The sequence below is a fragment of the Amblyraja radiata genome, chromosome 9 (genome assembly GCF_010909765.2).
Source record: "Amblyraja radiata isolate CabotCenter1 chromosome 9, sAmbRad1.1.pri, whole genome shotgun sequence".
Taxonomy (NCBI): domain Eukaryota; kingdom Metazoa; phylum Chordata; class Chondrichthyes; order Rajiformes; family Rajidae; genus Amblyraja; species Amblyraja radiata.
In genome coordinates, this window is record NC_045964.1 from 54,860,388 (window position 1) to 54,877,746 (window position 17,359).

Here is a 17,359-nt window from a genome sequence, read left to right on the forward strand (position 1 = left end):
AGATGCTGCTGCACCCGCTGAGTTTCTCCAGCATTTTTGTGTACCTTCGGGAACATGTTTCCTGCCTCTAGTGTGTCCAAACCCTTAACAATCTTATATGTTTCAATGAGATACCTTCTCATCCTTCTAAACTCCAGAGTGTACAAGCCCAGCCGCTCCATTCTCTCAGCATATGACAGTGCAGCCATCCTGGGAATTAACCTTGTAAACCTACGCTGCACTCCCTCAATAGCAAGAATGTCCTTCCTCAAATTAGGGGACCAAAACTGCACACAATACTCCAGGTGTGTTCTCACTAGGGCCCTGTACAACTGCAGAAGGAGGTGACAACATTCAGTGCAATAAGTCACGGTGGCGCAGCGGTAGAGTTGCTGCCTAACAGCGAATGCAGCACCGGAGACCCGGGTTCCATCCTGACTACGGGTGCTGTCAATACGATCTTCGGTTTCCTCCCACACTCCAAAGACGTATAGGTTTGTAGGTTAATTGGCTTGGTAAATGTAAAAATTGTCCCTAGTGGGTGCAGGATAGTGTTAATGAGCGGGGATCGCTGGTCGGCACGGACCACGTGGGCCGAAGGGCCTGTTTCCGCGCTGTATCGCTAAACTAAAGTAAATGTCACAGAAGGCTGTGGAGGACAAGTCAGTGGATATATTTAAGGCAGAGATAGATAAATTCTTGATTAGTACGGGTGTCAGAGGTTATGGGGAGAAGGCAGGAGAATGGGGTTAGGAGGGAGAGATAGATCAGCCATGATTGAATGGCGGAGTAAATTTGATGGGCCGAATGGTCTAATTCCATTCCTATCACTTATGACCTTATGAGCTAAAATCTGATTAAGGATTGTTGAAAGAGGTCCAATGATGTAGATGGGAGGTGAGGACCACACTCTGACTGATGAGAGGATGCTTCCCACGTCTGATCCAGTGCTGGCCACATGTATGTAGGTTGTGGGTTACGTGCTTCATGGAGAGTGTGGGGCTGTAGTCCTTGCCCTGTAGCGGGGGAACTCGACTGTCTGTGTACACGGGATAACTCTGACCAATCTCCCAGCTACAAAATGCTGGGTCCCCCCCAGGGATTTTGTTTTTTGTTTTTTTGCACTATTTTGGGCTTTTTATTTTTGAACTTTGTTTCCTGTTGATCATATTATCTACGGATTTTTACAAACCTGTTGTGCTGCTACGAGAGAGAATATAATTGTTCCGTCTCGGTACCCATGACAATAAAATTCTAGGGAGAGTTTAAATCATTCAAAGTCCTTGGAGTCTGTGGCTGCTCAGTTGTTGAATGAGTCGAGCCAATATAATATGACAGGAATACAGCATAGAAACAAGCCCTTCGTCCCAACTCTCCCATGCCGACCAGAGTGCCCCATCTAAGCCAATCCTTCATTTGGCCCGGTTAGACAAAAGTGCTGGAGAAACTCAGCGGGTGAGGCAGCATCTATGGAGCGAAGGAAATAGGCAACGTTTCGGACCGAAACCCGAAGGGCATTGCCTATTTCCATCGTTCTGCACCCACTGAGTTTCTCCAGCACTTTTGTCTACCTTCGATTTTCCAGCATCTGCAGTTCCTTCTTAAACATCCTTCATTTGGCCCATGTCCCTCTAAGCCTTTCCTATCCACGTACCTAATGTCTTCTAAATGTTGTTATTGTGCCTGCCACGATGACTTAATCTGGCAAAACCCAGAGTGCTGGAGCAACTCGGCGGGTCAGGCAGCATCTGTGGAGAGAATGGATAGGTGATGATTTGGGTCAGGACCCTTCTTCAGACTGAAGAGGTTTCCCTCCACGGATTGTGTCTGAGCGCTGAGTTCGTCCAGCACTGTGTTTATGATGCTGTGTGTGTGTGTGATGTGTGTGCCTCTGCCTCTGCTCCCTGCCCTGGTGACGCTGATTCTGAGGGCTATTGGCGGGGTGTCTGGGGGTGGGGGGGGGGGAGGGGCTGGACAGATTGCAGCCAGCCCAGGAAGCAGCTGTTACACGTGCGTTTATGTTTGACTGAGGGTATCTTTTTTTTCTCGAGAGACCACAGAGTGCAAAACCGGAGACGGCGGAAACAGGAGAGAGTGGCGGGGAAGGTTTGGAAAATCGCCTGGACCAGCCGGTGGTTCAGGGGGATGGACAGCCTCTGCAGGTGGGCGCTGCTTCCACACAGTCCATCTCTACTGCCCTCTCACTCCCAACACTGTTTATCCCACCGTACGCTCTATGGCCACGTGTCCTAGAAACATAGAAAATAGGTGCAGGAGTAGGCCATTCGGCCCTTCGAGCCTGCACCGCCATTCGATATGATCATGGCTCATCATCCAACTCAGTATCCTGTACCTGCCTTCTCTCCATACCCCCGATCCCTTTAGCCACAAGGGCCACATCTAACTCCCTCTTAAATATAGCCAATGAACTGGCCTCAACTACTTTCTGTGGCAGAGAATTCCACAGATTCACCACTCTCTGTGTGGGGGAAAAAAAAATTATCATCTCGGTCCTAAAAGACTTCCCCCTTATCCTTAAACTGTGACCCCTTGTTCTGGACTTCCCCAACATCGGGAACAATCTTCCTGCATCTAGCCTGTCCAACCCCTTAAGAATGTTGTAAGTTTCTATAAGATCCCCCCTCAATCTTCTAAATTCTAGCGAGTACAAGCCGAGTCTATCCAGTCTTTCTTCATAGACTTTCGTCCTCGCTGCTCTCCCCCCCCCCCCCCCCCCCTCAGGCATACAGTGCGGTTGCAGTTACTCCATACAGCACAGGAACACAGTGTCCATGCTGAACATGATGCTAAATCATCTCCTTCACCCGCACCTGATCCATATTCCTCCATTCCCTGCATATCCATGTGCCTATCCAAAAGCCTCTTAAACACCATTGTCGTTACTGACAGCGCGTTCCAGGGACCCACCACTGAGTTTAAAAAAAACTTGCCCCGTACATCGACTTTAAACTTTGCCCCTCTCACCTTAAAGCTATGTCCTCTAGTATTTGACATCTCCACCCTTGGGGAAAGGTTCTGACTGTCTACCTTATCTATATGAACATTAACTTCTCCAATTTCAGGTAGTCCTTGCTTTCTCCCTCCTTCCCCTCCCCTTCCCAGCTCTCCCTCCGCCTCTTCTTTTCTTCTTCCCGCCCCTCCCCCCCCCACCCCCACATCAATCTGAAGAAGGGTCTCGACCCGAAACGTCACCTATTCCTTCGCTCCATAGATGCTGCCTCACCTGTTGAGTTTCTGAAGCATTTTTGTCTACCTTCGATTTTCCAGCATCTGCAGTTCCTTCTTCAAGATCTCTTGACTCATGAGTAACTTTCCTCCAAGCTTTCCGTTTATCTTTTCATTATGATGCACAGCCTGACCTGGACTGGCCTGAATTTCAACATTTTTTACATGCCTATGTTTGTAATCACACACTAATGTGCCTCTTTTCACAGCTTTTTTTCTTTCTCTTCCCTGCCTCTCTCTCTCTCTCTCTCTCTCTACTATCTCTCTTTCCTATTTCTCCTATCTCTGGTTCTATCTCTCTCGTATCCCTAAAACCTCTCATTTTCCCCATTTCCCTATCCCTCACTCTCCTATTTCTCTCCCTGATCGATCAGAACCTTTTTTCCCTCTCTACAAGGCACTGGTCAGGCCGCACTTGGAGTATTGTGTGCAGGTTTTGGGCCCCACATCTGAGGAAGGATGTGCTGGCTCTGGAGAGGGTCCAGAGGAGGTTTACCAGAATGATTCCAGAAATGAGTAGGTTAACCTATGATGAGCATTTGTCAGCACTCGCTGGAGTTTAGAATGAGTACAGAATAGTGAAAGGCTCGGATAGAGTGGATGTGGAGAGGATGTTTCCACCGGTGGGAGAGTCTAGGACCAGAGGTCACAGCCTCAGAATTAAAGGACGTTTTAGTTATAGAGATACAGTGCGGAAACAAGCCCTTCTGCCCACTGATTCCGCACCGACCAGCGATCCCCGCATTTCAACTATCCTACATACCAGGGACTATTTACACATACAACAAGCCAATTAACCTGCAGTGCCCTCCATAATGTTTGGGACAAAGACCCGTCATTTATTTATTTGCCTCTGTACTCCACAATTTGAGATTTGTAATAGAAAAAATCACATGTGGTTAAAGTGCACATTGTCAGATTTTAATAAAGGCCATTTTTATACATTTTGGTTTCACCATGTAGAAATTACAGCAGTGTTTATACATAGTCCCCCCCATTTCAGGGCACCATAATGTTTGGGACACCGCAGTGTCATGTAAATGAAAGTAGTCATATTTAGTATTTTGTTACATATCCGTTGCATGCAATGACTGCTTGAAGTCTGCGATTCATGTACATCACCAGTTGCTGGGTGTCTTCTCTGGTGATGCTGTGCCAGGCCTGTATTGCAGCCATCTTTAGCTTATGCTTGTTTTGGGGGCTAGTCCCCTTCAGTTTTCTCTTCAGCGTTTAAAAGGCATGCTCAATTGGGATCAGATCGAGTGATTGACTTGGTCATTCAAGAATTGACCATTTTTTAGCTTTGAAAAACTCCTTTGTTGCTTTAGCAGTATGCTTGGGATTATTGTCTTGCTGTAGAATGAACCGCCGGCCAATGAGTTTTGAGGCATTTGTTTGAACTTGAGCAGATAGGATGTGTCTATACACGTCAGAATTCATTATGCTGCTACCATCAGCAGTTGTATCATCAATGAAGATAAGTGAGCCAGTACCTTCAGCAGCCATACATGCCCAGGCCATAACACCCCTACCACCGTGCTTCACAGATGAGATGGTATGCTTTGGATCTTGGGCAGTTCCTTCCTCCTCCATACTTTGCTCTTGCCATCACTCTGATATAAGTTAATCTTCATCTCATCTGTCCACAAGACCTTTTTCCAGAACTGTGGTTGCTCTTTTAAGTACTTCTTGGCAAACTGTAACCTGGCCATCCTAGTTTTGCAGCTAACCAGTGGTTTGCATCTTACAGTGCAGTCTCTATTTCTGTTCATGAAGTCATCTGTGGACTGTGGTCATTGACAAATGACAAGTGTTTGGGGATTTTTCTTTACTATAGAGAGAATTTTTCTGTCATCAGCTGTAGAAGTCTTCCTTGGCCTGCCAATCCCTTTGCGATTAGTAAGCTCACCAGTGCTCTCTTTCTTCTTAATGATGTTCCAAACAGTTGATTTTGGTAAGCCTAAGATTTGGCTGATGTCTCTAACAGTTTTATTCTTGTTTCTCAGTCACATAATGGCTTCTTTGACTTTCAAGTTCAAGTCAAGTGAGTTTATTGTCATGTGTCCCTGTATAGGACAATAAAATTCTTGCTTTGATTAAGCACACAGAACATAGTAGGCATTTACTACAAAACAGATAAGTGTGTCCATATACCATAATATAAATATATACACACATGAATAAATAAACTGATAAAGTGCAAATAACAGAAAGTGGTTATTAATAATCAGAGTTTTGTCTGAGCCAGGTTTAGCCTGATGGCTGTGGGGAAGTAGCTATTCCTGAACCTGGTTGTTGCAGTCTTCAGGCTCCTTTCATTGGCACAACTTTGGTCCTCATGTTGATAAACAGCAATAAAAGTTTCCAAAGGTGATGGAAAGACTGGAGGAAAGTCTAGGTGCTGAGAGCTCTCTTGTACCTGCATAAAGGAGGCATTTAAACACACCTGAGCAATTACAAACACCTGTGAAGCCATGTGTCCCAAACATTATGGTGCCCTGAAATGGGGGGTGTATGAGATGGGGGGCTGTAGTTTCTACATGGTGAATCCAAAATGTATAAAAATACCCTTTAATAAAATCTGACAATGTGCACTTTAACCACATGTGATTTTTTTTCTATTACAAATCTCAAGTTGTGGAGTACAGAGGCAAATAAGTAAATGATGGGTCTTTGGGAGGTAACCAAAGATCTTGGAGAAGCGCTGTAAGGCAGCAACTCTACCGCTGCGCCACCGTGCCGCTCCTAAAGGACGTTCTTTTAGGAATGAGATGAGGAATTTCTTTACACAGACGGTGGTGAATCTGTGGAATTCTTTGCCACAGAAGGCTGTGGAGGCCAAGTCAGTGGATATTTTTGGCAGTGGATAAGGCAGAGATAGATTCTTGACTAGTACGGGTGTCAGGGGTTATGGGGAGAAGGCAGGAGAATGGGGTTAGGAGGGAGAGATAGATCAGCCATGATTGAATGGCGGAGTAGACGATGGACCGAATGGCTAATTCTGCTCCTGTTCCTTATGACCTCTGCGACCCGGCCCTCTCTGTGAACTCCGCTCTCTCTATCTTCGACCCCCCCCGGCCCACTCTGCGACCCCCCCGCCCACTCTGTGACACCCCCCCGCCCTCCTCTGCGACCCTACCCCCGCCCTCCTGCGACCCTAACCTGCGCCCCCTCTCTCTCTGCAACCCCTGCGCTCTCTCTCTCTCTCTCTCTCTCTCTTCTCTCTCTCTCCTCTCTCTTCGCTTCCTCTCTCTCTCTCTCGCGACCGTCCTCTCCCCCCTCGACCCCCTCTCTCTCTCCGACCCTAACCCCGCGGCCTCTGTGCCCCAGCCGGCGGCGGATGGCAAGGTGTGTGAGGGCCAGCGACGGCGGTGGGCGCGTACCGGGTGCGCTCTAGGTCAGCAGAGACTCTGTGATCATTCAGTCTGGCCCACAGCGGCCCACCGAGAAGCTGCCGCCCGACCCCCTGGAGGGCCCTGGTCGAGGTGGGTGGGTGCGCTTACACTTACAGCAACCATCATTACAGATGCACATCCTCATCTCAATGTAGTTTTACAGATATAGCACGGACGCAGGCCCTTCAGCCCATCCAGTGTGTGCTTTCATACTTTGTGTTTTCTGAGAGATGGAGAAGAGGGAAGATCATGGGACAGGATATATAGCACAGGAACAGGCCCTTCGGCCCTCCATGTCTGTGCCGAACATGATGCCCAGACCATCTCTTCCCTGTCTGCGCATAATCATATTGACCGGAAACTGAGTGGTCCTTGATGATGTTGGCTGCTTTCCCGAGGCAGCAGGAAGTGTAGATGGAGTCGATGGTAGGGAGTGTGGTCTGCGTGACGGACTGGGCTACATCCACAACTCTCTGCAGTATCTTGGGGTCTTGGGCAGAGCTGTTCCCAAACCAAGCTGTGATGCAGCCCGACAGTCTGCTTTACACGGGGCAGTTTGCTTTGGTGCATCGCGATGTTTGGACAAATTCCTAACAGGAATTCAAGCCGCCGATCGGCGCTAAAGTCCCGACGAGGTGGAGATCGGCCCCCTCACCCGGCCTAGGCACCACATTTTCGGAGGGGGGATTGGGTGGATTTTGTCCGGATTAAAGAGGGAGGCCAGACCATCAGTTGCCGGAAAATCAGCGGTGGATGTGCAGCATCAATAGACAATAGGTGCAGGAGTAGGCCCTTCGAGCCAGCAGCGCCATTCAATGTGATCATGGCTGATCATCCTTGTAGGGTAAAGGAATGTCTGGAAAGTAGGATGCCTTGAGAAGCCGTGACGACAAGAGTTGACGGCGTGCACGTTCATGTTAGAGTAAAGGGCAAGGGAATAAGGCTCAGCCTGAAGAAGGGTCTCGACCTGAAACCTCACCCATTCCTTCTCTCCAGACATGCTGCCTGTCCCGCTGAGTTACTCCAGCACTTTGTGTCTGTCTTTGGGAGTAAGGAAGCTTGGATTGAGGCTCTGGTCAGGAAAAGGGAGGTGGTCTGGGACAATGGTTTGGGGGAGTCCAGAACCAGGGGGCCACAGTTGAAAAATAAGGAGTAAGCCATTTAGAACGGAGATGAGGAAACACTTTTTCACACAGAGAGTTATGAGTCTGTGGAATTCTCTGCCTCAGAGGGCGGTGGAGGCCGGTTCTCTGGATACTTTCAAGAGAGAGCTAGATAGGGCTCTTAAAGATAGCGGAGTCAGGGATATGGGGAGAAGGCAGGAACGGGGTACTCATTGTGGATATACAATAGGTGCAGGAGTAGGCCATTTGGCCCTTCGAGCCTGCACCGCCATTCAATGTGATCACGGCTGATCATCCCCAATCAGTACCCCGTTCCTGCCTTCTCCCCATATCCCCTGACTCCGCTATTTTTAGGAGCCCTATCTAGCTCTCTCTTAAAAGCATCCAGAGAACCTGCCTCCACCGCCCTCGAAGGGCTGAATGGCCTACTCCTGCACCTATTGTCTGTTGTCTATTGTCATGTCTAGGCAGCTGGGGTCAGTATTATCCCTGAGGGAGTTTGGGGAGTGGAGGGACATACTTAAGGCAATCAGGAGGGCAGTAAGAGGGCGGGAGGTAGATGTGGCAGCTGTAACCTTCCACCACTCTGTGCTGCAGTTGTACCCGTCATCGACGCTGCTGCCACCTGGATATCCACGGAGCTGACGGAGTTGACGGAGTTCAAGGAGAAGGTGCGGCGGGAGAAAGCGGGCGTGATGACGGTGCGGCGTGGCAACGTGGTGACAGTCCGGGTGCCCACCCATCCTCTGGGCACCTGCATCACCTGGGACTTTGCCACCGACACCTACGATCTTGGCTTTGGGATCTACTTCGAGTGGGCGCCGGTGACGGACACGGAGATCACCGTGCTGGTCAGCGAGTCCAGCGAGGACGAGGAGGATGAAGACGCCGAAGGTAACGCCGCCTCTCGTGCCGGCGGTGAAGCCAGGCCCAGCGGAACCGCTTGCCAAAACGCTAACTCCCCTTCCCATTCCCACCTGTCCTGGGCCTTCTCCGTTGTCACAGTGAGGTCAAACGCATATTGGAGGAACTGCACCTCATATTTCCTACCTGGGAACCTGTCATAAAGTCACACAGCACCAAAACAGACCCGAAGATAGGCACAAAATGCTGGAGTAACTCAATGGGACAGGCAGCATCTTGGTCTGAAGAAGAGTCTCGACCCCAAACGTCACCCATTCCTCCTCTCCAGAGATGCTGCCTGTCCCACTGAGTTACTTCAGCTTTTTGTGTCTGTCTTTGGTGTAAACCAGCATCTGCAGTTCCTTCCTATAGGGAAACGGGCTCTTTAGCCCATCTTGTCCATGCCCATCTACACTAATCCCATGCCCCCATTTTTAATTTTGTTTTTTTAGTTTATCAATGTCACGTGTACCGAGGTTAAAGTGAAAAGCATTCGGCCCATGTCCCTCTAAACCTTTCCGATTAATGTAGCTGACAAGTGTTTTTAAAGTGTTGTAGTACCTGCCTAAACTAGCTCCTCTGGCAGCTTGTTCCATACCCCCACCACCCTCTGTGTAAAGGTGGCCCTTGAGGCTGCTACTAAATCTTTCCCCTTTCACTTTGAACCTATGTCCTCTGGTTGTTTGGTTCCCCAACCCTGGGTAACAGACTCTGTGCATCCACCCAGTCTATTCCCCTCATTGCTTTGCTACTAAAACAGCGTGGTGCTCCCTGAGGACTGCCTGCTAGAAACATAGAAAATAGGTGCAGGTGTAGGCCATTCGGCCCTTTGAACCAGCACCACCATTCAATGTGATCATGGCTGATCATCCAAAATCAGTACCCCGTTCCTGCCTTCTCCCCATATCCCTTGATTCCAGCACTTCAATGGGCATCTTCAACACAACGGCTAATCGAAGCTAAAAAGCAGGTTATTTGGCCCATTGTGTTTGTGCCAGTTACAAAAGAGTTTGTCTAGCTTTAGGTTGGTTATTGTCACGTGCACCAAGGTACCGTGAAGAGCTTTACTTTGCATGCTATCCAGTCACATCAAATAATACCACACATCAATACAATCAAGTCCAACTCCAGTACATTAGGTAGAGCATAGGGGAAGATACAGAGTGCAGAATATAGTTCTCAGCTTTGTAGCGCATCAGTTCCACAGACAAAGTCCAATGTCCGCACTGGGGTAGAGGTGAATCGGACAGTACCCTAGCTTATGGAAAGACTGTTCAGAAGCCTGATAACAGAGGTAAAAAGCTGTTTCATTTGGTTTATTGTCAGTGTACCGTGGTGCAGTGAAAAGCTTTTTTGTTGCGTGTTATCTAATCAGCCGGAAAGATTATACATGATTACAACCAAGCTGTCCACAGCGTGAAGATGCAGGGTAAAGGGTATAGCATAGTTAGAGTAAGAAATGCTGCTGTTGGAGTAGAGGTTTAAAAGAGTGCAGCAATTGTAATGAGTGATTGCAGATCCGCTTCTAGGAGCAGCACATAGATAATAGACAATAGGTGCAGGAGTAGGCCATTCGGCCCCTCGAGCCAGCACCGCCATTCAATGTGATCATGCATCATCATCCACAATCAGTACCCCGTTCCTGCCTTCTCCCCATATCTCCTGACTCCGCTATCTTTATGAGCCCTATCTAGCTCTCTCTTGAAAGCATCCAGTGAACTGGCCTCCATTGCCTTCTAAAGCATAGAATTCCACATAGACTCACAACTCTCTGTGTGAAAAAGTTTTTCCTCATCTCCGTTCTAATTGGCTTACCCCTTATTCTTAAACTGTGGCCCCTGGTTCTGGGCTCCCCCAATATCGAGAACATGTTTCCTGCCTCTAGCGTGTCCAAATTCTTAATCTTATATGTTACAATAAGGTCCCCTCTTATCCATCTAAATTCCAGAGTATACAAGCCCAGCCACTCCATTCTATCAACATATGACAGTCCCGCCATCCCGGGAATTAACCTGGTGAACCTACGCTGCAGTCCCTCAATAGCAAGAATGTCCTTCCTCATATTTGGAGACCAAAACTGCACACAATACTCCAGATGTGGTCTCACTAGGGCCCTGTACAACTGCAGAAGGACATCTTTGCTTCTATACTCAACTCCTGTTGTTATGAAGGCTAACAAGCCATTTCCTTTCTTCACTGCCTGCTGTACCTGCATGCTTACTTTCAGTGACTGATGAACAAGGACCCCCAGATCCCGTTGTACTTCCCCTTTTCCCAACTTGACACCATTTAGATAATAATCTGCCTTCCTGTTTTTGTCACCAAAGTGGATAACCTCACATTTATCCACATTAAACTGCATCTGCCCACTCACCCAACCTGTCCAAGTCACCCTGCATCCTCATAGCATCCTCCTCACAGTTCACACTGCCACCCAGCTTTGTGTCATCTGCAAATTTGTTAATGTTACTTTGAATCCCTTCATCCAAATCATTGATGTATAATGTAAATAGCTGCGGTCCCAGCACCGAGCCTTGCGGTACCCCACTAGTCGCTGCCTGCCATTCTGAAAGGGACCGTTAATCCCTACTATTTGTTTCCTGTCTGCCAACCAATTTTCTATCCTTGTCAGCACTCTACCCCCAATACCATGTGCCCTAATTTTGCCCACTAATCTCCTATGTGGGACCTTATCAAATGCTTTCTGAAAGCCCAGGTAGACTACATCCACTGGCTCTCCCTTGTCGATTTTCCTAGTTACATCCTCAAAAAATTCCAGAAGATTAGTCAAGCATGATTACCCCTTCGTAAATCCATGCTGACTCGGACCGATCCTGTTACTGCTATCCAAATGTGCGGCTATTTCATCTTTTATAATTGACTCCAGCATCTTCCCCACCACCGATGTCAGGCTAACTGGTCTATAATTCCCTGTTTTCTCTCTCCCACCTTTCTTAAAAAGTGGGATAACATTAGCTACCCTCCAATCCACAGGAACTGATCCTGAATCTATAGAACATTGGAAAATTATCACCAATGCATCCATGATTTCTAGAGCCACGTCTTAAGTACCCTGGGATGCAGACCATCAGGCCCTGAGGATTTATCAGACTTCAGTCCCATCAGTCTATCCAACACCATTTCCTGCCTAATGTGGATTTCCTTCAGTTCCTCCGTCACCCCAGATCCTCTGGCCACTACTATATCAGGAAGATTGTTTGTGTCCTCAGTGAAGACGGATCCAAAGCACCTGTTCAACTCGTCTGCCATTTCCTTGTTCCCCATAATAAACTCACCTTTTTCAGTCTTCAAGGGGTCAACTTTGGTCTTAACTAATTTTTTCCTCTTCACATACCTAAAGAAGCTTTTACAATCATCCTTTATATTCTTGGCTAGCTTACCTTCGTACCTCATCTTTTCTCCCCGTATTGCCTTTCTAGTTATCTTCTGTTGCTCTTTAGAAGTTATCCAATCCTCTTGCTTCCCGTCATCTTTGCATATGTTGTACTGCTTCTCTTTTATTTTTATACTGTCCCTGATGTCCCTTGTCAGCCACGGTGGCCCCTTACTCCCCTTGGAATCTTTCTTCCTCTTTGGAAAGAACTGATCCTGCACCTTCTGTATTATTCCTAGAAATACCTGCCATTGTTGTTCCACTGTCATCCCTGCTAGAGTATCTTTCCAGTCAACTTTGGCCAGCTCCTCCCTCATGGCTCCATAGTCCCCGTTATTCAACTGCAACACCGACACCTCTGATTTATCCTTCTCCCTCTCCAATTGTAGGCAACACTATTGTCAATCATCTTATGTATGCAGACGACCTGGTCCTGCTCTGTCCATATAGTGCTGGGCTGCAGCAGATGTTGAAGGTGTGCTCTCAGTATGGCCTTGATTATGACATAAAGTATAACGCTAAGAAAAGCCGCATAATGATAGTTAGAAGCGCTGAGAACAGGGAATCAACTTTTCCGACCTTTTATTTGTCAGACAGTCCTCTTGCTGTGTGTGAGGAAATTAAATACCTAGGTCATGTCATATCCGAAGACTGGACGGATGACAAAGACCTCTGCCGACAGCGCTGTAAAATTTATCTTCAAGCTAACATGCTTATAAGGAAGTTTTCTATGTGCTCTGACTCTGTGAAGTGTTCCCTGTTCAGAACCTACATCACACCATTATATACTGCTCAATTGTGGTCTAACTATAAGAAAAAGAGTATGCAGAGGCTCAAGGTAGCATACAATGATGCAATGAGGTTGCTGCTTCGTGTCCCTAGGTGGCATAGTGCCAGTCAATTGTTTGTGTCCACTAGAGTGCCAACCTGTGAGGCACTCTTAAGACAGCTGATGTTTAGTTTTATGTGTCGCCTGGACAAGTCAGAGAACCACATAATTGAAGCCCTAGTCAGCCCTCTGAAAAGCTGCTATAGATTCACTTCTAGGCTAAGACGGCATTGGTGCAATAGCTTGTATATCCTTTAGGCTAATATGCAATTTTTAATGTATTTTTGTATCTCCTTATACTGTATGATGTGTTATATGGACCTGTGTCTGAAATAAAACTTTAATAATAATTAAACCTGACCATATTATGGTCACTATCTCCTAATGGCTCCTGAACCTCAAGTTCCTTTATCAAATCCAGTTCATTACATAACACTAAATCCAGAATTGCCTTCTCCCTGGTAGGCTCCAGTACAAGCTGCTCTAAGAATCCATCACGGAGGCACTCAACAAACTCCCTTTCTTGGGGTCCAGTACCTACCTGATTTTCCCAGTCTACCTGCATGTTGAAATCTCCCATAACAACCACAGCATTACTTTTACGACATGCCAATTTAAACTCCTGATTCAACTTGCACCCTATATCCAGGCTACTGTTTGGGTTGCTTGGTCACCTGGCCTGGGCGCCATCTTCATGGAGGCATTTTCCTGGGTGTGGTGATGTGCGCGTTCAAGCTTCTGCCGGATGGCGATGGGGAGAAGGTGGAATGTCCGGAGTGGGACAAGTCTTTGATTGTGCAAGCGAGAGTTCCCCAGCCGCTGCTGGTTAGTTTACCTGATGCTTGAACGAGTGGCATCAGCTGGTAACCTGGCGGCAGACCAGCTAAGAATAGCTCATCCCCTTGTGTAGCTGCCTGTGTACCCAGCCATGCTAAACCATCTCCCTCCTGCCCGATTGCTTCTCGCCTCTCCCCCCCCCCCCCCCCCCCTCCCCCGGCCCGCTATTAATATCCTCTGTCATTGCTTCTCAGCTCCCCCTGTCCACGGAGACATTGAAAGGGGAACGAAGGACTTCAGCCGCTCCGACCTGGAAGAAATCCTGCCCGTCTACAGAAAGGACAGTCACATGGAGATACAATCGGGCAGCCACAAGTACCCGGGACAAGGGGTCTACCTCCTCAAGTTTGACAACTCGTACTCCATCTGGCGGCACAAAACCTTGTACTACCAGGTCAACTACAGCTCGTGAAGAGCTAGGCTGCCTCGCTCCCTCCCTCCTCTCCAGGGATGCCCTCGCTCGGAGTTTGCTGCTTGTTTGCTCCCTGTGATTTGTTTTTCTTTGCCAGACTGACTGGAGCAACTGTGCTGAGCCCAGGAAGCCGTGCACCCACTGGCATGCACTCACTTCCCGCACTGACCTCGCCTGGTTTGATTTAGTTTTTCCTGTGTTGTCACCATGCTGTGTGTTGTGCTCCCGGCAGCACAGCTGTTCCATATATATATATAATATATACATACTGAGGCTTTACATTGTGTCTTCCGCCACTTTATATCTCAAGCACCTAAACTGGTGTAATACATGATTCCAGTTTGCTGTTAGCGTGCGTTACAATTGCATTCCGAGTATTTCCAAGTCCCCTGTTGCAACCCACCCCCTCCCCTGGGAATGCCAGCAGTGGTGAGATTTTATTTTAATTATAAAAAATTGCATCAGATTCTGAGCACAGGAGCCTTGGAAAATAAACCTTAAACTGGGAGGGGCAGGGAATGTACGTCATCTGCATCCTTCAAAAGACACCGTATATTTTGTATTTCTATGTATTGTCTGTAAAAAGATAAATAAAGATGAAATCTAATCTTGAAAGATGTGTTTTGGAAAGGGCCAAGTGTGCACAGACTGATTGTCCAGTGGGAACAAATGTAGAAAATAAGGAAAAAAGACACCAAGTGCTGGAGGAACTCAGCAGGTCGAGCAGCATCTGTGGAGGGAAATGGACAATGTTTTGGTTCCTGACCCTTCTTCAGACTGATGGAAACTGATGTGCCTGTCCATTGTCTGCAGATGCTGCCTGACCCGCGGAGTTCCTCCAGAACTTTGCTTCCCGAGTCTGGATATGAATGAATGAATGAATAAGTTTATTGGCCAAGTATGTACACATACAAGGAATTTACCTTGGTGCTCCGCCCACAAGTAACAACACGACATACAGATCTATTCAGGTTAGATACAAATTGAATCTGAAGAAGAGTCCGAAGCAGAAACGTCATCCGTCCGTTTCCCTCCACAGATGTTGGCCAAGTGGCTGGTGCGCCTCCAACACTGTGTTGTGTTGATTCTTGGAACCGTTCCCCACAACTGGGAAGTGAGAGCACTAACACTCAGAGGAGGGGATGTGTGATCATTTCCCGAGTACTGGCAAGAGTGGGTTCCTTTCTTATTCAGAGAGCAGTTCCACAGTGTGCTGGAAGGTGCGTTGTGCCTTGTGCAGTTGTTTGCTGACTTGCAGTGGGCTGTTGCTGGGGTTTGTATGTGCCGGAGGTTATCCCTCCATGGCCAAAGAGTGACAATAAACTGGAGGACAGCCAGCCCGCAGAAAGGACCCACCATGGTTGATGGAATCTTATAGTTCAGGCCGAATCTGATGCCTATTCTCATAAATTAATGTTGTCTGCATTTAGCCCATTTCACTCAACTCCCTTCCTGTCCAAATGCCTTTTAAGCATTGCAATAAAATCTGTCTCCATCACCTCTCCTGGGAGCTTGTTCCAAATATATACCGCCCTCTTTGTGGGTGTAAGACAAAACATACCGCTCAGAGCATATTTACTTGATACAAGTGTGTGTTAATGATTAAAAAAAATAAAACCTTACAGTATGTGTCCTCAGGGCAAGGCCAACATTTATGGTCTGTTCCTTAATGTCATAAGGAATAGGAGCAGAATTAGGCCATTCGGCCCATCAAGTCTACTCTGCCATTCAATCATGGCTGCTCTATCTCACCCTCCTCACCCCATTCTCCTGCCTTCTCCCCATAACCCCTGACACCCATACTAATCAAGAATCTATCTCTGCTTTAGAAATGTCTATTGACTTGGCCTCCACTGCCTTCTGTTGTCTTTGCATGAACACTGAGCTCAGAGCCAGGGTTGGTCTCTGTGAGCAAGTTTACTCTGCATTTGTGTATGACACTATCTTATCCATTCTGTTCACAATGGCCAATGATAATAAGAGGCAGTCATCCTTTATCATATAATCTCCAACATTCTCCTATAATCTACAATTACAGTAATTGCCCTGATCGCAGCTGGCATGTTGAATATCTCCAACCATTGTGCAATCCTACTGCTCATTCGCATCTAATTTACCATTGCTGGTGTAAATGATTAACCAGGCTGTTCCAAGGAGAGATGGAGCCAAAGTCCCTAAAGCACATTTTGGGGAAATTCAATTGAACTATTATTGAGAGGAAAGTATGAGAAGACTGGACTGCTTTAATCAAATGTAAGGGTAATAAGGTTAATTGGAACGATAAATTTCAAACAAGAATAAAGGCGTAGACAATTTTTTAAATGGGGAGAGAATCCAGAAATCGGAGGTGCAAAGGGACTTGGGGGTGCTGGTGCAGGATTCCCAAAAAGTTAATTTGCAAGTCGAATAGGTAGCAAGGAAGGCAAACACAATGCTAGCATTTATTTCAAGAGGGCTAGAATACAAAAACAGGGATGTAATGCTGAGGCTCTACAAGGCAGCATTTGGAATATTGTGAGCAATTTTGGGCACCATATCTGAGTAAGGATGTGCTGGCTCTGGAGAGGGTCCAGAGGAGGTTTACAAGAATGATCCCATGAATGAGTGGGTTAACCTGTGATGAGCGTTTGACGACACTGGACCTGTACTCGCTGGAGTTTAGAAGGATGAGGGTGGACCTCATTGAAACTTACAGAATAGTGAAAGGCTTGGATAGAGTGGATGTGGGGAGTGTGTAGGAAAGAACGGCAGATGCCGGTTTAAATCAAAGGTAAACACAAAATGCTGGAGTAACTCAGCAGTATTTCTGGAGAGAAGGAATGGGTGACGTTTCAGGTCGAGAGTCAGTCTGAAGAAGAGTCTCGACCCGAAACGTCACCCGTTCCTTCTCTCCAGAGATGCTGTCTGTCCCACTGAGTTACTCCAGCATACCGTGTCTACCTTGGATGTGGAGAGGATGTTTTCACTAGTGGGAGAGTCTCGGAATAGAGGTCACGGCCTCAGAATTAAAGGACATTCCATTAGGAAGATGAGGAATTTCTTCAGTCAGAGGGTGATGAATCTGAATAATTCTCTGCCACAGAAGGCAGTGGAGGCCAATTCACTAGATGTTTTCAAGAGAGAGTTAAATTTAGCTCTTAGGGCAAAAGGAACGAAGGGATATAGGGAACGGGGCACTAATTTTCGATGATCAGCCATGATAATATTGAATGGTGTTGCTGGCTCAAAGGACCGAATGGC

General features: G+C 47.2%; 1 protein-coding gene across 4 annotated transcripts in view; it reads left to right on the top strand.

Annotated features, from left to right (window-relative positions):
* The window catches only part of LOC116977141, a 28,514-nt gene extending 13,780 nt beyond the window's left edge, over positions 1–14,734 (top strand). For 3 of the 4 annotated variants that reach the window (XM_033027495.1, XM_033027492.1, XM_033027494.1), the window contains 4 exons: positions 2,033–2,141; positions 6,556–6,710; positions 8,342–8,638; positions 13,902–14,038. In XM_033027495.1, coding sequence (XP_032883386.1) covers positions 2,033–2,141; positions 6,556–6,710; positions 8,342–8,627 — 550 coding nt within the window. In that variant the 3' untranslated portion in view covers positions 8,628–8,638; positions 13,902–14,038. Of the gene's footprint in view, positions 1–2,032; positions 2,142–6,555; positions 6,711–8,341; positions 8,639–13,901 lie in introns of all 4 variants that reach the window. The other variant, XM_033027496.1, reaches the window with a different exon arrangement.
* Positions 14,735–17,359: the final 2,625 nt, after the last annotated feature.